This window comes from Tasmannia lanceolata, unplaced genomic scaffold (genome assembly GCF_043159265.1).
Source record: "Tasmannia lanceolata isolate RefF3 unplaced genomic scaffold, GAP_Taslan_0.1 ptg000005l, whole genome shotgun sequence".
In the NCBI taxonomy this organism is placed as follows: Eukaryota; Viridiplantae; Streptophyta; class Magnoliopsida; order Canellales; family Winteraceae; genus Tasmannia; species Tasmannia lanceolata.
This window is the reverse complement of record NW_027518682.1, coordinates 545,461-571,896: the sequence shown is the minus strand read 5'-3', so window position 1 is coordinate 571,896 and position 26,436 is coordinate 545,461. Positions and strand designations below refer to the sequence as shown.

Genomic DNA, 26,436 nt, shown 5'->3' with positions numbered 1-26,436 from the left:
GGATATCAAAAAAGAGATAAAAAATTATTGGGAATATTATGTGATTACTTGGTAACCTAAAATATATGGGATTAAAGTAGGTATAACAAAACAATGTAGCAAACTCAATTATTTCAACAATTTTTTTAAAGAAATTACGACATGATCTGAACTAGCAAAAGTCCTTATAGTAAAAAAAAACTTGAGAAATAAGCGGCAAATGCATTTCATTCAAAGATGCTAAAATATTCGATCGCTAGTTACTCAAATCACCTGAATACCTCCACTTGTTGATTCGACCTCGAACTGTATCGAATCCTTCTTAACGCTCCAATTTACTAAAATTGTAGTTGCTCGTGACCCGCCTACGCGTGTTATGACAAACATTTAAGTCGAGCCTATTTTTGATAAAAATCCAAATATTTACTAAAAAAAGGCTCACCAACCCTCCTTTTCTATCTGCTATTAATAGTAAATTAAAACGCTTCTTGACAAGCTTAATTTAGTAAATGTCCAAAAAAGAGAGGTGTACGTATAGATTTGAATACACAATATTTTCAAGCCCCCCCCTCGCAGGACGCATGCGCCCCCCTTACAAAGGTATGACATGATTTGGCGTGAACAGTGGGCAACTTTAACGTTTTTTGACGTCAAAAGGGGGCGCATGCCTACTGCAGGGTGGGTGAAAATATCATCGCCCTAAAAAAAAAAAAATCTGTTAATGTGCAAACTTTGATAGTCACGCCATTAGATTTTGGCTTGCAAGTGGCACCTATTTTCAGTTTACTGTATGCCCCTTTTATACTATTTGCATGCGACATAGAGAAGGGAAATGATACCCCCCCCCTAAACGGATAAGATCCCCCTCTTTAACGGTTTCGGTGAGAATGGTTCACTGATTTAGGATAAATTCACCCCCTTTAACGTTTTCTCTGCCTTTAAAACTTAACAAATAACGTTAGGGGGGGGGGGGATTTTATCTGTCCCCCCTATAGAGAATTAGGGAGATTTGCAAAATGGTTTTCCGAATTTGGGTACTGGTTGACTACCAAAAATACGGAAAGTATCAGCAGACTAAGTTGAGGCTACCAAAAAGACCTAAAATATCAATTGACTGACTTCAAGATTTTGTATTGGATATACATAGTGTGTAAGAAAAGAAAAGAAAGAGAAAATATGACTACTAAATTATTTCCTGGAGCAAAATGCTTTTGGCTGGGTGTGTATCACTATTGAACTTGGAAAAATGTGGGTGGCACCATCGTAATTATCTCGTAAAAAGATGTCCGTTTGTGCCCTTCAGTACCTCATTGAAAACCTCGTTTTAAAAAAGTGAGCTCAAAATCAGGCATGTTTTTCATTAAAAACGTTTGTATTAAAAAACATTTCCCATACGCAGTGCGGTACAGTCCTGATAGTGCTGTAGATGCCCATGGGCGGTGGGCCAGGCGAGGGGAGTTGTTCTCTTGGGCTAGGGGTCCCACCACCACTGCTTTCTCGGAGATTCAATTTTTCCTTTTAAAACCCTCCATACATTTGCCATTTCTTCATTTCTCTTTTGCTTTTTTTTAGCATTAGTGTCAATGATGTTATTATTCGGTATCAGATGCTACCTATGCTATTTATATAGCCTGTGACAGTGCCCCCCCCACCCCACATAGCGCCTGGGTACTGCAATCCATCTTCTAAGAGAAGCTGATTCTGGTAGGTATGGTCTGCCTTATGTTCCTGGTTTTGCTGCTCCAAAGTTCAAATCTTTACTTTTTTTTATTCGTTTAGATGCATGTTGATTTCTGGTTCTTATGTGTTTTTGTTGCTCTGGGTTCTTGTCTGTCCTGTTCTTAAACCTCTTGTCATGTTAAAAATGTTAGCTGTATTCCCTTTTAAATCTCGTTTGTTAAGAAGGGCTCATCACTGTTTGCTAGGGTTATAAGAGTACTCAGATGATTCAGTGGCTGGATGAGTCTTTTACAGACCAGCAAGGCCTTATTATTGTTATTTTTTTTTTTTTTGGTTTTGGTATTTGGGAGTTTGATTCATACTGCAGGATACAAGTTTCATTGCTTCACATGTTTCCCTTGGAACCATTTCTTTTATTGGGATGTTTGATTGCTCATGTGTGCGATTGCTTATATGATTTTTTTTTTTTTCATATTTATATATGTATGTATGCATGTTTCTATTTTTATAAAGGATCATTGGCTGTTATATCTAAGCATTGTATTCGTGGAAATGGAAGACATTTTGAGGTTTTCTATATCTAATGCATTGTGTTTACATGGTTTTTTCTTTGCTCCATATGTCTCTTTTCTGCTTAGTCCATAGCACAGACTCTTCCTATTGTATTTCTATATATGTGCTTCAGCTGCTTCAAGTGGCTCCCAATCTTGCCATGAAGGGTTAAATGAAGGTTCTTTTATTTTGAAGTATTCTAATGACCTGGATATTTCTGTTCATAGGCAAAGGTAGCCTACCAGGGGAGTTTCTTTAATGTCTTCACTTCCTCTTAAATTCTACTCAGAAACTGTTATCTTCGGATTTTTACTTGCTAGGCTGTTCATTTAATGATTCCCATCCTCGTGTTCTTGTTGAGAAATTTTGTGGCAAAACCTGTGGTGATTTCTGTTTTATTTATACATGCTATGCTCCCAGTGGCTCGGTGTTATTGGTTTTTATTTGTTGTGGTTTCTTTATCTGTCGCTTCATGAAGTAATGATGCTTATGGAATTTCATAAAATGTTTGATTTTCCTTGATTTATTTAAGCAGGCATTTCATGATCATTTATTTTCCCCCTTTAGCCTAAAAATGGGTTCTAATTTCACTTATAAGTGTGACTTTATATAAATGAGGAGAAACATTAGTAATCCATTTTATATGAACTGGCTGAGGACCGTATATATAAGTTTTATTAAAGAGGGAAGGGCGGGATTGAGCCTCTAGCTCAATGGTAAAGGCTTTGTTCTTCAACCTAGAGGTCGGAGGTTCAATCCCAGCTTACCTACCAAAAAAAAAGAAGAGAAGGGCGACTGGGGGGGGGGGGGGGGGGGGGGGGGGGGTCAATACGAGAGAGGGAGAAAACCCAACAACAGTGACAAATAAAACACCCAAGAAAATCTTAGGGCGGTAGAAAGTTGAAAAAGTCCAGCCTTGAAATACATTGGCCCATTCACATACCCTTTCCCTATTTTTTCCATATAAAGTCATCTTATATAATAATGTAAAAGATGAATTTATATATATATTTTTTCTAATTTTGAGATTATTGATATTATTTAGTATGTGTGGTGTTCTATTTTACATTTTTTCATTTAATATGCCTTAGCCCATTAGTCGTGATAAGACAAAACGGGCCTAAAAAGGAAGTTGGGCAACCGACATATCCTTTCCTCATTTTTTTTAATGTGTGGAGATCTCCATAAATTCACAGACCCAACATTGGTTCTTGTAGGTTTTGTTCCACAAACTTACAGTTAACCAAATCCCCCTGCTCATTTCATTTATGTAACTGTAGTATGATCTTGGGTCTGAGTAACATGATTGTAGCCTCTAAAACCCCATGTCGTAGAAAACTTGCTTGTACAGAAAAAAAAGGATGAAAAAAAATCTAAATATACTGTAGCAAGGCTCTGATGGATGATTCCAAAATCTTGGGTTTAAGCATTCAGATCAGAAGTACCAAAAGCCGTGAATGTGTTAAACTATTTGACTATCAGTTGTTCTAAGCATGTGACTACCTCTACTTGTTGATTCAACCTCGAACAATACCGATCCTTTGTAACACTCCCATTCACTAAATTTGTATCTGTCTGTGACCCAATGAACATTTAAGCTGAGCGTATTTTTTTAATTATAAAAATTCACAATTTTACTAAAAAAGCCTCACCACTCTCCTTTTCTACTTGCTATTAATAGCAACTTAAACAGCTTGTAGACAAGATTAATTTAGTAAAAAGTCCAAAACTGAGTCGTGTACGCATAAATTTGAATACAAAATACACTGTTAAATCTCCTAATTTATATACTAATGAGAAATCCAAAAGGTCCATTTAGTTTTTACTATTTGAAAGTGATATCTAGAATTGGGGTGGCTTGTGATATAGTTTTCTGAATTTGGGTACTGGTGGACAGTGGACTAGTAAAAAATATGTTTAGTATCAATAGACTAAGTAATGGCATTATTGGCATCAATATTTTATATCAGATAAGCTTGTACATAGTGTAATAGGTTAGGAGAAATACAAGACCGGAATACAAAGAAAATAAAGAAAATCTTAGCACTCCGTTTAGGACATCACTGAAAACCTCCGTCGCTCTGTTTCTCTCTCCCTCTCTCTCTCCATGTACGCAATACACTATTCAGTGCTGTAGAAGCGTAGAGGGGCATAAGGAGAAGGTGTTCTCCTCTTGGGATGTTTCCCCCAGTCTGCTTTCTTGGAGATTCGATTGTTCCGTTTTCAACTATTCATACATTTTCCATTTCTATGTTTTTTTTTTTTGGGTTTTTTGCATTAGAGTCAATGGTCTTTTCCTGGTATCAGATGCTACCTTTGCTATTTATATAGCCTATGACCTCGATAGCTTGCTTGGATACTACAATACATCTTCTAAGAGAAGATGGTAGGTCTCATCTACCTTATGTTCTGAGTTTTTCTTTTCCAAGTTTCAATTCTTTCATTTGTTATATTGGCTTAAATGTATGCTGATTTCATGTAAACATGTGAGTTTATTAGCTTTATTGCGTTCTAAATCTTGTATGTTAAGATGGGTTGCATGCTGTATGCTTGGGAGATAAGAATACCGAAGATGGATGAGAGGTTGGATGTGTCTTTTCCAAACCAGCGAAGTCCTCTTATTTTATTTTGTTTTGGTTTTTGTGGTTTTGATTCATACTATAGGATGCAAGTTTCATTGGTGGGGATGTTTCCCCTGGAACCATTTGGTTTGTTGGGGTGTTTAATTGCTCATGTATGCAGTTACTTATATTCTCTTTTGCACATAATATATATATATATATATATATATATATATATATATATATATATATATTATATTATATTATAAAGGACCATTGGTTGCTATATCTACGCATAGTATTCATAGAAAATGGAATGCATTTTGCAGTTTTTTATATCTAGGCCAGTGAACTTGCATGGTTTTTCTTTAAGGCATGTGCCATCTTTTTGTTTCAATTCTGAAATGAAGGACCGTCTTCTTTCTGTTTAGTCCGTTGTACACGCATTTCATATTGTGTTTCTATGCACATGTGACTTCAATTGTTTCAAGAGGACTCCCAATCTTGCCAAGAAGGGTTAAATGGAACTTCTTTTCTTTTGAAGTATTCTAATGACGTTTATGTTTCTGTTTATAGGAAGTTCATTTACTGTCTTGATTTCCTTCTGAATTGTACCCAGAAAATGTTCTTAGGATTTGTACTTGATAGGATGTTGCTTGAATGATTCCCATCCTCGTGTTCTTTTTGAGAAATTTCATGGAAGAACCTGTAGTGATTTCTATTTTATTTTAAACATGCTATGCTCGAGGTGGCTCGGGTGTTATTGGGTTTTTAATCGTTGCAGTTTCTATATCCATCACTTCATGAAGTAATTATGCTTACGGAATTTCGTAAAATGTTTGATTTGCCTCACTTTTTTAGAGCGTACATTGCATCATTCTTTACTTTTCTCTTTCCATTCACCTAAAACTGTGTTTTAATTCCACCTAAAATTGTGAATTTATCTAGAAGAGGAGACACAATAGTATGCCATTTTGTATGAACTGGCGGGGAGAATAGAAACTGCTATACCAGTAGACTGGTTCACATCTTAATAATTGTATGTAAGACTTCAATGTCTTGAAATCTACTTCATTCAATTGAACACATACGATGATATATTGTTCTTAGCAATTTTCTATCTTTTGATGCTTGTACTTCACTTTTAAGTTTGGGGGAAAGGTGAAATGATGTGAATTATTCTTTTTGATGTGATCAATCTTTTCTTATTTTTTATGTGATCAAATTTCCTTTAAAATGGAGAAAGATGTACAAAGGAAATGCATGCCCCTATCCAGCAAGGAAATCACAATTCATGTTAACTAGGGAACACACGACATTCCTCTGTTAGAGAGTCTTCTAGCAATGTTTGTGTCTTGATCTTTGTGACCAGTCTGAATTCAGCTAAGTGTGAAATCTTGTGGCTTTTAGAGACGATCCCCCTATTAAATAAGAAGTCCCTCATCAAGCACCTTAGTAGGTTCACTCTTTCTACTATGAATAGAGGTCTAGAAAGAAAGCACGTAAGAGCATCCAAGCATCAAACTCCTTTTCTTAGCATTCAGTTTGACTAGTTGGTTCAACATGGCAAACCATCATAACATCTCAAAGTACTGCCATGCTAGTAGGAGTGGGTTTGCTTGTTGCTATTGCTTTCAAAATTTAACTTGGAAACTCATAGGAAGCGAAGCTGCTTATCAAGACTTGCTAACTATTAGTAATATGTCTATTTATGGGTGGTTGCGTGCATCCATAGGGATTAGTCCTGCCCTAAAATGGGGTGGGGACTCCATATGTCATAAAAAAAATGTAAGTTATGCAAATTTGACCTCACCATGAACAACAAGCAATGCATCTTACTCAGATAGCGTACACATTACTCCCTTAGCATGAATCCTTTTTTTAAAAAGAAAAGGGTAATCTATTAAACTCAAAAAGGCAAGAAAAGGAAGGGAAGAGAAATCCTAATGCTCACCAGAGCGAAGACAAATACAGCCTACTAGGGAATGGGATACATATTCGAAATAATCAACCTATCTGTTAATACTCCATTTTTGCAAGATCGTCAGTATGGTTGTTAGTTAATCGAGGAATGAGTTTGATTCTGTGATTGATCCTCTCAAGAGTCTCTCTGATCTGTAAGATTTATCGAATCTCCACAGCTCGTTGCTTTTACCAGACGCCCGAAGTGACATTCTCTGCATCACCCTCAATCCATAAGGTTTTGGTAGTAGTTTCTAAGCATAATTTCAGACCGTTGAGCTGCGCCTACACTTCGAATTCATTGGAAGCCGAACAGCCTATTGGAACATAGTATACTTTGACAATTTCCCCCTTGTCATCTCTTACAATGCCTCCTATTCCCGTTGGATCCGGATTCCCAATTGAGCTTCTGTCGAAGATAAGCTCAGTCTATTTGGGAGGCGGGAGGACTACATGGTGCCATTATTTTCTTCTGCTTCAAATTGTCCCAATTGATTTGTCTCCATTTGCAAATGGCAACTGTTAGTAATGGAGTCTAGGGTTAGAAGAGAGGAAGAAGAAGAGGAGTAGAGAAGATGGGAAGTCTCCACTAAGGGAGCTCCTCATGTGTACGATGTATATATAGGCCCTATTTGGGCATCCAATGTGCAATGACTACAATACCCCTAACACTACAAGTAATACCTAAACTACCCTTACATGTTATTCAACACTCCCCCTCAAGCTGGAGTGTATATGCTATGGAACTCCAGCATGGTACAAAGAAAACTACAACAACAACTAAAAATAACAAAAAGTACATAATCTCATACACACATCTAGCCTGGTATAACACTCATCCTCAGGCTGGTGTTGTGAATACATAATGAAAGTAGAATAAAAGATATCGGCTACCATGAGAGTACAATCGTCGAGATCAGCAACTACTAAAAATGAACAACTCTCCCTGAAGCAGCATTAGGTTAGAGCGATCAGAACAGGGCCTCCCCCTGAATGAGAGCTCGAAGGATAGATTTGCAAACCATGAAGGATTGAAGAGAGACACCTCAGGGAAATAACAACAATCCATCAAGCAAAAAGGGGCACCCCGAAGGGGCACACATGAGAAACAACGAAGCACCACGAGCAGGAACTCGAGCTAAGCAGCACCACACCAATAGAAGATAATCATCGATGGGGAAACCATTGGAGACAAGGTCGACAGGGAAACCGTCGCTTGGAGAGAAGAAGAGAAGAAGGTGAAAGATAACAAACCAACGAAAGGGAAATCGTCGCCTGTTGACAAGGTCGACGACATGAACATCGTCGCCTGAAGATAGGAGGAAAATGAGGGAGAAGATAAACCAACCAACGATGGGGACACCATCACCTGGAGACAAGGTCGACGACATGAACATCGTCGCCTGAACAGAACCGACCAACGGTGGGGAAACCATCGCCCAAAAAGAAGGTCGACGAGAAACGAAGCCGCCACCTGTAAAAGAGCCGACCAATGATGTGGAAACCATCACTTGAAAAAGAGAGGTCGACTGGAAAACGAAGCCGTCACCTGTAAGAGGGCCAACCAACGATGGAGAAACCATCGCTTAGAAAAGAGAGGTTGACGGGAAAACGAAGCCGTCGCCTGTAAGAGAGCCGACCAACGATGGGGAAACCATCGCCCGAAAAAGAGAGGTAGACGAGAAAATAAAGCCGTTGCATGTAAGAGAACCGACCAACGATGGAGAAACCATCGCCTGGAAAAGAGAGGTCGACAGGAAAACGAAGCCGTCACCTGTAAGAGAGCTGGCCAACGATGAGGACACCATCGACCGGAAAAGAAGGATAAGGCATAAAGCCGACAAGAAACTTCACCAAGAACACGGAAATGAAACGTAAGGAGAACACAATAACGCTCCCCCTTGGCCGAGACTACATGAGCCCGGAGATGACAAGACAAAGATGACATTATCAAGACCACACGAAGAGATAAGGCATAAAGCTAGACAACACGAAGAGTCATGAAAACAAGACAACACTTCCTCAAGAAAAGACGACAAAGAACAATATGATAACACTCCCCCTCAAGTTGAAGGTCAAATACCTTAAACTTGCAATGGAAAAAGACAAACAAGGCACTACACCTCTCTTAGACATTTTATCAAACACTTGGTGTGCACCTTTGACGAACAACGCAAAAGACATAAGTGACGGAGGAGAGAACTACATACACAGAACACAAAAGAAGGTATTGGAGGAGTTAAAGTTAATCGCGAGGGAGGAAGAAATGTTAATTGCAAGTTGCTGAGTTAATCGCATGTTGCGATTAACAAACAAGGAAAAAATAATCGCAAATCCATGGAAAATTAATCGCAAGTAGCGGTTAACAACTCTGAGTTAATCGCAACATGCAATCATCCAGAAGGGTTAATCGCAACATGCGATTAACACAGAAGATAGAGAGAGTTATCGGAGAGAGGGTTTCTGGGAAAAAAAAGAGATACGCATTAGAGAGAAAGAAGTACCAAGAGATATTGGAGGGATTTGGGGAGAGATTTCAGGGGAGAGAAATCAGGTCAGGGGGTTGTCGAACAAAATCCAAACCCAAAAGAAACAGAGAGAGGCGTGCGACATAGAGAAAACGAGAGAGATAGATACGGTGAGATAAAGAGATAGATATGGGATATGATAGACTCTCCTTCTTTCACTCTTTCCCATGGATCTTTGCTCTGATACCATGTTAGTAATGGAGTCTAGGGTTAGAAGAGAGGAAGAACAAGAGTAGAGAAGATGAGAAGTCTTCACTAAGGGAGCTCCTCATGTATATGATGTATATATAGGCCCAAACAGGGCATCAAATGTACAATGACTACAATACCCCTAACACTACAAGTAATACCTAAACTACCCTCACATGTTACTAAACATCAACCAAAGTATTGAAGGACTACATTGGATTGCCTTAGCCTAGCTGATGATCTCCACCATGATATTATTTATAATGGATTTGACGACTTTAGATGTGCTTTTGAAAATTCTGTTATTACGATCCTTCCATAGGTTCTACGCAACAACATGGCGCACCATTCTCCATTGGATTTTTCCTTATGATTTAGCCGACATGCGAAATTTATCGCTCACACACGTATCAACACGTATCGATTGACACTTGTGAATGTACTGCTAGAAGTATTAGAATTATCGACTAAATGTGGGTGTGTCAACACGTTTTTGTACCATGTCAAGTGTGAATTATTATTTACCTCCTCTTTTATTATTAACTCATATTTTATTATTAACTCTTCTTTAACTAGTATTTGTTGTTATCCCCCACCCTATAACCTAAAACCCTAAACAAACTCTTTTTCTAATATTATATTCATTGTATCCTATTGTTCTCTATTTCTTGCCACATGTGGGAGACTGAAGATAATAGATTGATGAATGCATGATTATCTCATGTTTGGTTGACTTATAATTGCTTAATACCTAGATTTATTAGTTGTTAAATGAACAACACATTTATCTTGTTGCAAATTATAATTAGTAATCAGTAATTTTATATGTATGTACATGTCCGGGAGTGTCCCTGTTTTCTGGATTTTTAAGGGTTGCTGTGTCGAACACCTCATATTAGTTTCGACAATTGATACACTGAGTCCATGTCCTTGGATCGTAGTTTTTTTCCTTTTCTTCCAAGCTTTTCCAATACCAACTTGAAAAAAAATCTTTGCTGCACTAGTTGGGAAACCCAATTCACCCCAAAACATTTAAGCAACACACTCCACTTCATTCTAGCAAAACTGCAATGAAGGAAAATATGGTCCGCCTATTCACCATGGTTGTAGCAAAGACCACATATGCTGGCCGGCCTAAAGGATTCTTTTGGAGGAGACATCACATATGTTCAGTTGCTGTCGATGGAAGTCTAGCTAAATGCCGCTATTCTAGGCGGAACCAATGTTACCGGGATCGCCCTCTCACCCTCCGACCCGCGATCCGGGATCGCCGACCCCAAACATGGGTCGTTTTCTGCCCGGATCACAAAAAATGGCGACCCGGGCGACCCATAGGAGGAAGCGGGGGGCGGGGGGATGGGGAAAGAGAACAAAAAACAACAACTCTCCTTCCCAGCTTTAATCTAATTATACCTCATTGGAGGCCGAAAAAAAGAAGAAAGTAAGAAGTAAAGAGACTAACCTGAAACAAATGTTGTTTCGACAGAAACTTCTACTGAAGATCACCAATCAAATTGCAATCCATGTAAAGTATTGTAAAACCTCATTTTCTGCTTCCTCGCTTTTGCAGAGAGAGAGAGAGAGAGAGAGAGAGAGGTGGGTTTGTAATTGGCATAAGAGAGGAGGGAAAAGGGAAACTGTGGAAGGCATGCAACCACTTAAGAACCCTAAACAAAAAATCTGACCACAATCCTACTGATATTGGCATTAAAACTTTTAACCTCTTTTTTAAATAGTTGTCAAATGTTATTACCTTTTCCAAACTGATATTGGCAATAGAAGTTTCAATCTCTTTTTTTAAATAGCTGTCAAATGTGATTATCTTTCCCAAAAACTGTCAGCAGCCACCAGTTCATATACTTGACCATCATATTTAAGATAAGGCCTAACAATGATTTAGCATCTCTTGGCATAACATTAAACTAGAGAGAGGGGTAATACCGGAGCTAGGGGCAGAGGCACACATAGCATGAGGGGGGCCATGCCCCCCCATGACTTGCAAAATTCCTTTTAAATTGCATGCATGTACATGCATGCTTCAGGTGGTTTAGTGGCCATGCCCCTGCCGCCCCCCCCACCCCACCCCAAATGACCAATGTAGCCAATTAGTCCAGCCCTCCCAAGTGTAAATTCCTGGCTCCGCGCCTGACTGTAGCTATCTGGATTAGCACTCCAAACCGACTCGCGACCCCATATAGCGAACCAACTTAGCCTCCCCTCATCGTGCCGCGCACCGGGACTATCGTACCCCATTCTCGTACCACGTACCTAAACGAACCGCGTTCCAGGTAACCTTTGAAGGAACCTTATCTCTCCAAGCTGCCTGTCCATTCTTACCTCAAGGATTCCGCAATAACCAATTGAAGAAAGATTTAGAAGTGAAGGCAGTGTTAGATTCGAATATCCAACACCGTCTATTCTCATGAGACTGTGATATGTACAAGTGATTGGTTTTATGTGCTAGTTCTAAAAAATCCCATTCTTCATTCTCGTCGAAGTTCATCAAGAACTTCTATTGCCATTCTACCTCGTTGTTGCACCACTTGACCATGTCCTTAACTTTGGCATCTTTTTTTCAAACCACTTTAAACATAGTAGGGTACACATTCTTTAGGGGAAAATTGCCAAACCAAATATCATTCAAGAATTTAATCTTCTCTCCATCACCAATGCTTAACCTTATACCCTCGTCAAATCTATCATGAACAGAACTAACTGCTTTCCATAAGCCTGAGCCTTTTCCACTTCTCAGGTTGATTGTAGACCAGACATTTTCCCTATTTAATATTGCCAATGCCTAGGCCTCCCTTATGTTTTGTTAGACAAATTTCTCCCAGTTGATCAAGTGTCTGGTCTCTTTCATCTCCTCTCCAAAGGAAGTCCCTTCAAAGTTTTTCAATTCTCTTGGTAATGGATGCGGGGATTTTGAATTTCTACATTTAGTAAACTAGAAGGTTTGCCACTGCTGCTTTATCAACGTGATTCTACCCGTCACCTGGTGATATATGCTTCTTTTTGCACTTAGCCAATTTCTTTTCCACTTTCTCCACCAATTATGCGTATAGGTACTTAGAAGGGCTACCTATGGCCACTGGTAGGTCACGATAGAAGAAAGGCAACATAAGGTGTGGATTGTCAATATCACACATATTCCATTCTAGTTAATCCGTTTTTCTTGTAGAGGAATACATTCATCGGATTCGTAAGTTATCTTGAGTTGGCTTTCAACTTTATGATTTTTACGCAGTTGGTTTTTATCGCGGTGTGTTAATATTGTTGTCTCATTAGAGATCTATCCCCATTTTAGACATCCACTTGCCGACATTTTTTTAAAAGTAACTGAAATTTTATTAGAAAGCACTATGGCCAGAATTACATCCATGGGGATGAGTCATCCCATTGATGCAGCTACAAACACCCTCTCCTACATACACGTTTACTCCCTGGAATCTACGTATGTATGACAAACCAGAAACACAGAAGAATACATGTGGGTATCAAGACGGCTAAAAGCCTAAACCTCGCCCTCCAATCCCCTGACAACAGCCACCTGGAATCTGTATTAGTATGACCAAGCTAATTATGTTCAAGCTGAGTATGATTAGACTAATTATGATCTCCCTGCAACACACAAACGGTCATTCACCATTCTATTTTAGGATCCAACATTTGTTCGCCATCTTTCCTTCCATTTATTGTAGTTTGTACTCCCACCTTATCAACCCCTTCTTTTGCCAATTTGTCCGCACTTTCGTTTGCCGTTCTCCTCATGTGTTGATTTTGTGGATCAACAATCCTAATGAGATCTGTAATTTCAGCAGTGAAGGTGGCTAGCTTCCATGATCCTTTTGCTTTGTTGGTTGCCCAAGCTAGTACATTGGTTGAGTCACCTTCAATTATTAGGGGGCCAATAATTGGTTGAGTCACCTTCAATTATTAGGTTCGCATATTCCGGCAGATCCTGGATAGGAGATTACCATCCTATCGTTTCAGCCACAAATGATTCCTCGAATGCCTGCTGGGCCCGGTTTTCCTCTAGAACTCCCATTGAAATTCAATTTCAGCCACCCAATCGGAGGTGTGCCCATCTCGGTGCAATGACTGTCCTTGTTTCATTCTCATTAACAATCGTTTGCCAGTCTCTTAACTCCCACTTGGTAGCTTGTTCCTAACTTGCCCTTTGTTCCCAATGAGATTATATGGATTTTCCATCTAATAGAATCCCCAACTTTTTTTTTTATCCTTGAATATCCTGTTGTTTCTTTCCTTCCAAATGTGCCATGTGAGTGCATGAGGGCCTGCCTTCCATCCACTTCCCTACATTACTCACCAGCTAATAAATAATCTTGATTTAATTCTTATGCGCATACATACACATACATACAGAAACCACACACATAACATTCAAACAAATGAAAAATACAGAATTTACATGCACTCACTAACAGTATGGTACATAATATTACATGCAAAATGTGCTTGCTCATTTGGAAGAAGAGATGTGTGGCTTCTGGAGATGGAAACATAAACAGGTTGTCGTGCTGATTCATTGTTGGTACTGGAATGAGCCTGAGCTTGACTCTGACTATTTTCAGTCCCCTTAGAAAGCTATCGAAGTGATTCCATTTTTATCAAAATTCTTATATCTTTCTAGTTTTATCAGATTGCTTGATGGGTAATTCTACTTGTTTGACTGATTGTTGTAAAATATTTGCAGTCCCCTTAGAAAACCATTATTATTCACTTGGTACAAAAAATAGATCATGTCCTGTATCTAGTATTTCCTAGGTTTCCTCTCTTTTGTCATTTTTCTCTGTTAATTTGTTTTTTTCTTAGAACTCAACATGCTCAGTGTAGATCTGTTAGCGTGTTTGGCCATGCTCTATCTGTACACTATTGGTGTAGTCTTATTCTAGCCATGCTATGTAGGGTCATTCTTGTACTCAGCAATATCTATGGCTGTTAAGGCTTCGATAAACTCTATAGTTTGAGTCTCATCTCCAGTTAGCTTTTAATCAATTTGGGTATTTCACATCTCTGTTCCCCTATTGCGGATTTATTGGGAGGTCAGTCTGGGATCATTTTTCTTTTCTCAACTTTCTACCCATTCTAAAGGTTTAAGATTGTTTCCAACAAGTCCAAACTCATCTCATCATGCAATATTTTATTATATGAATCAAATATTTTACAATACATGTATTATCTTCTGTTATGATAATGATTTGTCCATGCTATTTATTGATTGTAACTTTCTCATATAAGTAAATTGTTTTTGAACTTCTTATCCATTGAATAGATTGCAAGTCATATGTTATGACAATAACAAGCATTGGCATTGCTAACAATACATGTCCCACTGAAAGGATTGTTTATTCCAAGTCTGTTCATGCTAATACTTGATATGAATACAACCTTGAGCTCTGACTACAAGAATTAGACCATTGTGTTAAGCAATTCTAATCTTCTCAGTAAAAAACTTCCAATGTTGCAGAAGGGAACTGGACGAGCCAGTCAAACGCCAACAAAAGGTCCAGGGTTGAATTTCAGTCACTTCATATTTTACCATTCCACTTATGGAGACTGGATTGTCAGCAGCATGCCAGAAATTTCACACAAGTGTGAAAGATGGAGGCCTAAGGAGGTGCAAGAGGATAGCTAATGCGAACTCCAAACAGGTGGAATCAGATGAAGCACCCTGGGGTGAGTTGGATGACAGTGTCACTGAGAGAGTGCTCTCGAAGCTACCAGTAGCTGACTTCTTCCGATTCCGTTCAGTGTGCAAAGGATGGAACTCCCTCGCCGAGTCACCGAGTTTTTTGATAGCTTGCAGCGAAGTGGCTGACCGTCAACCTTGGTTCTACATGCTTGAGGCCAAATCCCCCGCTGGTGTCGTATACGACATGCAAGTCAATCGCTGGCGCCACATCAACCTCCTACCCCCAGCCAATAGGTCCGGAGAGCACAGCTTTCCAGTCGCAGCATCTGGCGGCCTCATGTGCTTCCGGGCATCCACCGGTCAACTCATTGTGTGCAATCTTATAAGTGAGTCAGCCCGCATATTACCAATTCTGAAAATGGACCACCCAGTTCTTGCAATCGCCATGCATACAACGGGATCTTCTTACAAGCTATTAGTAACATATGGAAAACAACCCCATTTCGGTATCCAGGTGTTCTCATCAGTGGAAAATTGTTGGACAGATGTACCAGTCACTAAGACCTTGGTGTTAACCAAGGAGGGGCAGCCTCCGCGTGTAGGAGGTGAAGATGAGGAACCTGAACCCAACCCATACATGTTGCAAAGAAGGGGAGTCATGGAAAGGAGGAGAGGGGTAGTTCGAAGAACTGGTATCATCCACAGGAACCCGGCAAAGGAGCTGTCGGGTGTAGCGACGGTGTGTCGCATCGGCCATGAAATGATCCACTTTCTCGACATCAACGGGAGGGTGGTTGCGTGTGACACTCGCCAAGGCATCATGTCCACATACCCACATATACTTCCACCAGACATCGAGTATTCTGTGGACTTGGTAGAATGTGGTGGGCGTGTGCTCCTTGTGGTTCTGCTAGAGATGATGGAGAGTGCGAGTTTACGCGTTTGGGAATTCAACTCGGATGAGATAGAATGGAGGCAACTGATGGCGATGCCCCCGGCAATGTCACAATCATTCTATGGTAAGAAGGCTGACATCAATTGCGTCGGCTATGGACATCTTATCATGATATGCATCAGCTCGCACCGGGTTCATCGTGTGGTCATGTGCAATTTAATCAAAGGTACATGGGAGGAGCTGCCCAAGTATCTGGATCCTGCCAACCTTAGAGTCAAAAAGTTCATCTCAGCCTACTGCTTCCAACCCAGGATTGAAGCATCTGTCTGAGTGGAGATAGTCAGTCATTGCTACCATGGTTGGGTGCTCTATAAAACTTCGATGATGGCCTTTTCATTTTATTTTCTTTATAGCATATATACTTTTAATAATTTGGAACAATAAAACTATAATGTTAATAATAAAGAAATGCAGGTAGAGAAGGTGGTTGAAATGGGATAGAAGAGGAACCGAGAAATATTGGTGAAAATTGCTTTGAAAACGCATTTGCATCATGTCAAGAGCATGGTGTTGTTGGGCATGATATTTTTTATTTATTTATGTTTTCTTTAGTTTCAGGTCTCCAGTGGGTAAAGCTCAAACCCTTCCTCTGTAGAGAAGTCGGAGGGGGAGAGGGTGGGTGTTTAAGAGACTTCTGTGTAGCAGAAATTGGGAATTTGTGAGACGTGGGATGCAAAAGCAGGCGAGGTACTTTGAGGCATTTAAGAAGATGGGAATGAGGCTAACATCGGTGAGACATGGCATAACAGGATGTCAGAATCAATGTCAAAGACTACTCTGGTTTGATTCCACAGCCGAAACAGTTCATCTACAAGTTGAACTGTTCTACTGAAAACAATAAAATTAAAAAAAAAAAGATATATATATATATATATATAGAGAAAACATTTCCTACACACTTGTGTAGGTAAGTTACCTACACACTAGCTTAAAATACAGTGGGGGCCCACATTGTTTGGGTGATCCAAACCATTCATTTGAATGGTCCTCACATAGATAGGGTGTCCACAAAAAATCAGATCCATAGGATCATCCCAACCATTCAAACTATGGAGGCAAAAAATGGAGTAATTTGTGAAGGTTTATACACGTCCATTTTACCTCCACAAATCGTAGGATTAGGATGATCCTATGGATCTGATTTTTTGTGGACACCCTATCTATGTGAGGACCATTCAAATGAATGGTTTGGATCACCCAAACAATGTGGGCCCCCACTGTATTTTAAGCTAGTGTGTAGGTAACTTACCTACACAAGTGTGTAGGAAATGTTTTCTCATATATATATATATATATATATATATATATATATATATATATATTTTGTGAATTTAATGATAGATGATTTAAGCTTAAGAAAGAATGAATAAAGAACTATAAACAAATAAATTACTATAATGTAGATAAATAAGTAAGTAAGTAAATAAAGGATAAGATTATGTCCCTGATCTCCGTGATTGAATGTTCCGATCGTTGTTGGCGGAACCGTCGCTCGTGGAGGGAGAAGTGTGGCGGGTCGCGGAGACCCTATGTAGAGATCATGCTAATGGATGTTAGTGATGTGATGTTAATGGATGTTAGTGATGCGATGTTGTTGCTCCAGTGAGATTGTGGAGAGAATAAAGCAATTGTAATGGAGAAATTTGACCCCTTTTATCTTTTGTGAAAGGGGTGAGATGAGAGAAGGAAAAGAAGCTTGTATTGTTGCAAATTTTATGTGAGAGAGTGAGGAAGAGAGCCCTCTCTTTGTATTGTCTCTTGGGTCATTAAAATGTGTGTGTGTGTGTGAGAGAGAGAGTTTTTGGTCCTCCGTGAAGGAGAGAAAGATTAGTCTTTTGTCTTGTTGTAGAACGGAGAGTATGAAGGAAAAAAAGTGGTTCCAAGATGGAGATCTTTTTGTCTTTTTGTAGATGTGAAGAAGAGAGAGAGATGTTGGGAGAGAGAGCCTTTGGTTGACTTTTGTTGAAAAGGTAAGTGAAATCAAAGGAAAGATTCGTCTTTTGTGTAATCTGTTTTTGGAAAAAGAAAAAGGTAGAGAAGTTTGTTTCCAAAAGGAAAGAGAGGAGAGGATTTTCACAACATATTAATATTATTTAAATATCTTTTATTTAGGTAAGTTTTTGAAACTTTTATATATTTCTATTTACATATATATTTTAAGTATTAGGTGTTTACATCTACATCAGTTTTGGACTTTGAGAACTGATTGTGAGTCCAAAACCGATTATTGTTTCTGACTCGCAATTGATTCTTAAATTCCAAAACAAACATGAATTTTGAGTATAATAATCAGTTTTGGACTCCTAATCGGCCTTGAAAATCCAAAACATACAGGGCCTAAGTCGGGCTGGGCAAAAATTCCCTTCTCGATACAAACACCTGGCTGACGCCAACCGTAACAATTTATAGTTAGAAATTTTTTTCTAAACGGGCTTGGTCGGGGAAATAAAAACTAAGGCCTTGTTCGGATTGGAAGAAAAACATTTCTGATGGAAAATCTTTTCTTGGGAAAAAATATTCTTCCCGAGATTTAGAGGAAAAAGATATGATTATGGTTAATTTAGAGAAATATTATCATAAAATGAAGGTCCCTCTAAGTATAAATTGATTTGGGTTGGCTCAAGTTATCGTTTTTAGTAAGTAAAAAAAACTGAAAAATTATAAAAATATTTTCCTTTCCAAACTTTTCCGGAAAATTCCTTCAATCCAAACAGCTAATGGTTACGACCAAAGCAACCTTTCTTAACCGTTAAATTTTCAAATGAATGCCATATCTACGAGGTAAGTGCAAAACTGAAGTTTTTTCAGAAGAAAGTGTTTCTGTCTATTGCATTTTAGGAAAAGAGAAGAAAGTGTTTTCGACTGTTGCGTTTTGGGAAATGAAAAAAGCACGAGGCTAGCAATGACGTTATCAAGCACCAAATGACAAGAACACGTGGCCTCTCTTCCGAGATTTTGGAGATTTTGTTAAAAATAGAAAACTGAGATCCGTTCGAGTCAAACTCTTGAATTGGGATGAGCTGATATGTTAACAGTTTGAACAGCTGACTCAAATAATATTACGGAGAAAAGTACAGTAGTTTCTAGGAATTACGGATTTCGAGCACTTTTGAAAACAAGAATCAAACATGGGCGATTCTTCAAAATTGGGAGGGAAAAAAACCCTGATACCCTTCGGACATGATCAGAGTCCTCATATGTTGCCCTTCCTGATGGATGAGAACGTCAATCATTATCTTTAAAAATTTTAAAAGATGAGAACGTCAATGCAGAGAGAGTGAAAATATCATAAAAAAGCATAAACATTTCCCACTTTTCACGTAAAATCACGTACGTCTCTTTTGCCTTAGAACGGCGACGTTATTGAACATTTTATTGTTTCCCACGTTTTTTTTGGCTTAGAATGCCGCCGGATTCAAGAAACACCCATCGTTCAAAGATATCAAGTATGCCGCCAGATTCTAGAGTACACTGCCGGAATATCAAGTACACTGCCAGATTTTCTGGGTTCAAACATGTGTTCCAAACTTATCGAGTACGCCGCCAGAATATCGAATACGCTGCTGAATTCTAGAGAACACCGCTGGAATATCAAGGGGTACGCCACCAGAAATAGGGTGTAAGCGGAAATAGAGTGTACGCTGGCGGAAATAATGGGTACGCTAGCGGAATCTCATACAGAGATGCGGTTTTATTAGAAGAAGTCACCGTTTCATATTGATGTCCACGTGTTGTGGATCCGACCATCTATGCATATTGGCGACGGCCAAGATTTTAAACGAACCCAAGGGACTCTGGGTTCAAAGAAAGATTTCAAATAGAAACCAAACCGGATGTATATAGAGGCGCCAGCGTTCCAAAAAGTTTTTTGACACGTGTCAAGCATCCATTCGTCTCTAGTTACTGCCGACGGCCAAGATAGAAGATAGAAACGAACCAAGGTTCAATCGGTTCAAATACACATTCATATGAACCAAAAGAAGCATTGTGAAGCGTGCCGTTTAATGGGTAGTAATGAAAAAGGTGATTTCTGTAGAAGTCAGAAGGGTATCAGGGTCTTTTTCCCACCCGATTTTGAAGAATCAGCTGTGTTTGATTCTTGTTTTCAAAGTACGCGAAATCTGTAATTCCTCAAAACTATCGCACACATTCCGTACTTTTCTCTATATTAGGGTTACCGATGTTGGCACTACCATGTTCTTGTTATATTTCAAAAAGTAAAAAAGAAAGGAGCATTTTTACACTAACGAGTTTAAAACGGGCAGCGGGTTGAGCCTCTAGCTCAGTTGAAAAAAAAAAAAAACTACTGGAATTCTCATAATGTCAGAAGCCGATTAAAAAAGAAAAACAAGGTGAGTCAGTGCAATTATCGAACATTGAAGTGCCACTATCAGTTGCCTATATTAAATCTAGGAAAAAAATGCAAATGTCCAAAAGTTACTATTTATTAAGAAAAAATATTTTAGCAAAAGAATAAAGAAAGAATTTAAAACTTTTATAAGATCCGGCTGGGCACTTACCTAGCAATCATTTTTTTGGGCTCTACATGTTCTATTGTGAACATGTTGGTGTAGTTGATCCGACCACTGAAGACACCTTGTCCCCATTGCCATTTGACCCACCTTTAGGGCCCGGTGGGCCCGTTTGGATACTGTCAGCTGTCAGCTGCTGAATTAGAAATCCAAGAATTAGATCCGATCCCAATTATAATGCAAAAAGGGCTGCAAATGTGAGAAATCCAAATCAAAATGTTCTCAGCATCCAAACAGTAGGGGTGGCCAACCGGTTCGGTTCTCGGTTCCTTTTTTTTCGGTTCTCGGTTCTCGGTTCTCTGTTCCATGAACCTTAAGAACCGAACCGAACCGTAGTACACAGTAGGACCGAACCGAACCGGACCGAACATAATCGGTTCGGTCCGGTCCGATTTTTCGGTTCTAATGGCTAATTATTAATTATTAATTATAATTTATAAAAACTTTTAATTAAAGTTATAATATAAGTTACTTTCTTATTATAATAATAGTATTAACTATTACTTATTAATATTATAAGTAATTTATATTATTAAGTATATGTATAATAGAAATATAAAAATATTATATATATATATATATATTCAAAGTTCGGTTCTTCGGTTCCGGAACCGAACCGAATAAGTTCGGTTCTTCATCAGTGGAACCGAACCGGACCAAAAATATTTTTTTACAGTTCGGTTTCGGTTCGGTTCTGGCCACCCTACCAAACAGGCCCTTATTTCATTTTATCGGTTGGTTTCAAAACTAGAAAAAGTAGACGATTTTCTATTTCCTATTCTCAAAGTATAAAAATGTCACCTTTGGTTAATTGTCCTCATATTCAAAACTACTCGTTCAGAATAAGGGTGAGGTTTTGGGATATTTTTAGCTGTTGCCTTGTAATCGCGTTCGGTCTGGGTCGAATTTAATTGAAGCTCAGCGTGAGCAGATTACACCCTTAAAAAATCCAATAAATAATTCTATCATTTTGTTCATTGAGAAGGAGAAAAAGGTTGGTGCCAATTCATTTGCCTATATATAAACTAACTGCTAATATATAATTGCACTACGATGTTGATAATGAGGCCGAACTCATCTGTCTCTACTACTTAAGAAAAGAATGCATGCACCTCTCTCTCTCTCTCTCTCTCTCCTGCCGTGTGTAGCCCCTAGGGATGAAGTGAGATCATCCCGATTGCCACGCGCGTTCCGTCGTGGCACGTGCCCAACTCTTGGAATTCCCCTGTGTGCGTGACTTTATCACGTGAGCTGTATTGCTTATCCATCCTGAAGAAGAAAGCTGAGAGAAGATGGACTGTGACGCCCATAAATACCTCTCTCCCCCATTTCATTTCCCAACACCGGTCCCATCAGATCGCAGGGATACAGAAGGTTGTGTGAGTAATCGTGGAATATGGTTTGTAGCGTGAGGAAAGGAGAATTCCGGGGAAGGAAGAACAAATCGGGGTTCAAGGGTGTTCGGATGAGGAAATGGGGTCGATGGGTGTCGGAGATACGGATCCCAAAGAGCCAATCCAGGATATGGCTGGGATCATACGACGAACCGGGAAAGGCTGCACGTGCATACGATGCAGCCATGTACTGCCTACGTGGCCCAAGAGGCCGTTACAATTTTCCACACGACAAGCGGCCGGAATTCCCCGGCGGCATGCCAGAGGTTATGTCAAAGACTGATATAAAGGCGATAGCTGCTCTATTTTCAACGCCACCTGTCACGGAGTCAACATCTGCCATGTTTGCATCGTCACCCCCACATGACACGTTATCACCACCTACTCTTACGCCCTCTCCCGAATTACCAGTTTCCGGCCAGATTGCTCCTACGCCTAATTCCTTTATGCCTCATCAATTTCTGGTGGGTTCCGACACATATTGGTCTGAAAATTTCCTATTTGTAGATCCGATTGAAATGGAGCCAAGCAGCTTATGGGATATCTTATGAGAGCCTACGTGGGGTGGGGGGGGGGGGGGCTTCAGATTTCAAACACCATGAAGAAATTGACACAAGATTTGTGTGTATATATCTATAAGGGTATAGCATGTACGTCTCTGTTTAATTCGTGTTTTATATCTGTAAATAATAATAAATAGTCAAATATACACTGCATGCCAACTAATGAACAGAAATATGCTTTATTAAATTGATATTTAGACATGATATGTAAAGCCCTTTTTTTAATAGATGCACTCCTTCTCAATGTTTATGAATTAAATTAATTGTGACCATAGTTACAAAATTAATCCGGCCCTTATCTTCTTGTTTCATATTCGTTTCCAATTTATCCGGCCCTTATCATTTTTTACAGCATCAATTCTTCTTTTTCATTCTTCTTCCTCTTCCGAATTGCAACAACGATGGTCTGCCATAGACGAAAATCAGAAAATATTGGAGAAGGTCCTTGCTTTGCCATCTCTTTCACACTCAAAATGAAATTAATTCATCTTTTGCCATGTTAGGTAGAAAATATTGGAATAAGACCAATATGGCGATACTCCAAATCATATGAAATCAAGTCCCGCATGGAATTTCCGCGAATCATCAAGTTTCCTGAACGAACGTAACCATTGTAATATGGCATTTCTTTCTTCCCCTAATGTCATCTTTTCCATTGTTGGTGTCGAAATCTGCTACGGTCGGAAAAAAAAAAAAAAAAAAACTGGTATGGTACTTTGATTGATGATCGGTCCTTAGTCCTTACTTTCTTGCATGGACCATGCGTGGAGTTTACTTGGTTGGCGAAGGCTTTCCATCCGGGGGTGGTTGGCCCTTCGATCGATTAATAGGCACCCCTATGATGGTGTTTGATGGGGTATGAAAAACAACAACTAATTAGTATGATGGTGTTTGATGGGGTATGAAAAACAACAACTAATTAGTATGATGGTGTTTGATGGGGTATGAAAAACAACAACTAATTAGCTGTCGACACGTGGCTCCAGGAGGGCCCACCACAAATCCAGCATCGGCCCAGAGATAATCCGGTAATTACCTAAGAGTAAGTAAACCTAAACCCACAAAAGGACCGACACCTGCCCTGGGGTAGGTAATCCAATTACCCCAGGTCTCCCTTTATAAAAGGCCTCTTAAGGCTCAAAGCGAGGGGTAATGAGTTCGAAGCTACCATTCTTAAATTTTTGGCTCTGCACTCCTGCTCGTACTGACTTGAGTGTCGAAGGGTCCGTCCGGAGCAACGACTCCGGGTTGGTCTTCTAACCTCGTGCGCTCTTGTGCAGGGCTCATCTCCTTGGGCCCTCCAGCCCAGCTCTTACGTCACTGCCGTATCTGTTACAGATTTTAGGCCTAACATATTGGCGCCATCCGTGGGACTCCGAACTAAAAGCTGTTCGAATCCCCTATACAAAATGGCAGGGCAGAAGAATGCTCGGGTGCCAACTGCACAAACTACTCGAGCCGTAATACCTCGCAGGACCCGGAGCGAGCGAATCGCCTCGCAGGTGGTGGCTCCCTCTGCTACAGCAGAGCAGAGCCCAGCTCATTCGGAACATCTCAATCCCACACCCACTCCGGATAAAGTTCAAGCTCTCTTTCAACAGATGCCAGCTCTTGTCGGTCAATACCAATACCTGATCCATGCGCCTCCCCAACATCCTCCGGAAGCTCCATGACCTGTACAGAAAAGGTCGAATGCCCACAGGGGAGAGCCAACGCGCCCAAGTGGAGACCGGACCCACCACTCCACAAGGCGAGTCCATCACTCCAGAACCAGGCATGCCCATACAGAGCCTCACCACCGTCGGAGGTCACGGTCCCGCTCCGTGCGAAAGCACCGAGCCCAGGAAGACCGCGCACCGCAGGAAAAATCCCGGCCTCATCGAAGGAGTCCGAAAAGTCAGTCTGGCTCCGCTGCAAGCCCATCGGTGGAGAAAAACAAGTCGTTGGACCGAGCAGACCGGAGGTCTGACCCAATGTTACGAAGGATAGAAGAAATAGATCACCGTATAGAAGAGCTGGCAAAAGATCAGGGTCGGCCCGCTACGAAGACGTACTCAAGCAGACCTCCGTTCACAGATAATGTTATGAACGCGCCAGCGCACAAAGGGTTCAAAATGCCGATGGTTCTGCAATACGACGGAACCATCGACCATGTGGACCACCTGAAAATGTTTAGGACTATGATGCTCCTCCACGACGCCTCTGACGGATTCCTCTGCAGAGCATTCCCAACCACACTGACCGGTGCAGCCCGGGACTGGTACTCGAGGATCAAGCCGAACTCCATTAGCAACTTTGAGGATGACCTGGTCCGCCATTTTATGAGCAGTCGGAGGCCAAAGAAAACAACAGCATCCTTGATGGCCTTGCGGCATGAGGATAATGAACATATGAAAACATTCGTCAGTCGTTTCAACAGAGAGGCTCTTCAAGTGCCGAATTTGGATCCATCAGCCGCCATGAATGCGCTCCTCGCAGGCGCCAAATCCAACAATTTCCGCCGATCAGTTGCTCGTCAGAACCCGCACTCACTGGCGGATCTGATGGCAGGGGCCGAGGAATATATAGCCGTGGAGGAGACTCTAGCGGCCTTAGACTTAAACCGGAGGAGAACCTCCAAAGAAAAGAACCATACCAAGCAGCGTAGGGATGATAAGACCCCCAGAAGAGAGAGGTTTCCCCAGAGGAGGGAAGAAAACTTTACCCCTCTCAACACCTCCCGGAGACACATACTGGCCGCAATCAGAGGAGAAGAATTCGTAAGGTGGCCGACCAGAATGATCTCCAAGGAAAATAAGAGAGACAATTCGAAGTATTGTCGGTTTCACAGGGACCACGGCCATACCGTACTTTCAATAAAGTGAGAGTGCCCTCATCAAACTACAGTAGTGCTGATAACATTTCCCTTAATGAAAATAAAAAAAAATCTATGATTTGTTGACACGGACACGAGTGTCGTGTGTCAACACTGACACGGAGTGTCGGACACGGCAAACCCCCAAAATTTAGAAATGGGAACACGGCTAGAGTTATGTATTCTGGAAGATCACATTCCTTCCTACATCTTCAGCCTATACAACTTCCGCTTCAAATATAGTCAGTTGGCATGTAAAGATTTTCTAACTTCTCTTAATTCAGTCGCTTCTTCTTCTTCCATAACGTTAAACATAATGTTATTGGTTAGACATAGCCGAATCGTGTTGACTGATTTCGACTCAAAGTCTTCTAACTCGACTTCGGTCATCTTCTCCATCTTTTCATCATTTCTTTTCAATGCCTTACTGAGGCCCCGTTGAAGAAGGATGTTATCACCCTCAACTACCATAGGGTGAAACTGTCCTTTCCCTTAAACCTACTGATGTTGAATTGTGTAGAACTTGATTTTACTGCCATCTCAGATTACTCCACACTTCTCATTGTGCGGCTTGATGAGCACATTTACGTGTGAATTCTAGGTAGGAAAAGCATGCATATTTTGTCATTTAAAGCGGTGCTACTAAGGTATTTTCTTGCTTTTGGTGTTTCAAGGATATTTCTGGATTTTTACACTATTAGATGGAAATTGTGTGGTGGGATCTAATAACAAATCTTGTGTGGGAATTGGAAGGGGTGTAGATATCAACAACAATCGAATTATTTTTTGGAAAGTCAGTACAAAGGAGGGTGGTCATTATGAACCGCTTAGATCATTCAAACGGAAGAGCTTTAGATCATCCATGATGAGGATCGTATAGTAACATTAAAATCCAAGTGGGCCTCACCAATGGAAATTATAATTTGTGATGCAACTTATATGGGCCCAATCAAGTGAATGGCTTGGATTAGCCCACGAAAATGATTCTTGGGGGCACAACTAATTCGCATGTTGATCCAACAAATGCACGG

At 40.2% G+C, this 26,436-nt stretch overlaps 1 protein-coding gene and 1 pseudogene across 2 annotated transcripts; both read left to right on the top strand.

Moving 5' to 3' along the window:
- Nucleotides 1–1,386: 1,386 nt before the first annotated feature.
- LOC143876438 (F-box only protein 13-like) lies at nt 1,387–16,495 on the top strand. 2 transcript variants are annotated; one of them, XM_077378133.1, is made up of 2 exons: nt 1,387–1,683; nt 14,943–16,495. In XM_077378133.1, exon 2 carries the CDS (start codon nt 15,025–15,027, stop codon nt 16,330–16,332), a length of 1,308 nt encoding a protein of 435 aa, XP_077234248.1. In that variant the 5' UTR covers nt 1,387–1,683; nt 14,943–15,024; the 3' UTR covers nt 16,333–16,495. The 2 variants fall into 2 exon arrangements, with proteins under 2 accessions (XP_077234248.1, XP_077234249.1); XM_077378134.1 differs by having other exon boundaries at nt 1,387–1,687.
- Nucleotides 16,496–21,990: 5,495 nt separating this feature from the next.
- LOC143876879 (ethylene-responsive transcription factor ERF015 pseudogene) lies at nt 21,991–22,539 on the top strand (annotated as a pseudogene).
- The last annotated feature ends 3,897 nt before the right edge of the window (nt 22,540–26,436 follow it).

Excerpts from the sequence above, each read along its gene's own strand:
- LOC143876438 (XM_077378133.1), top strand. The coding sequence starts at position 15,025 with ATGGAGACTGGATTGTCAGCAGCATGCCAGAAATTTCACACAAGTGTG.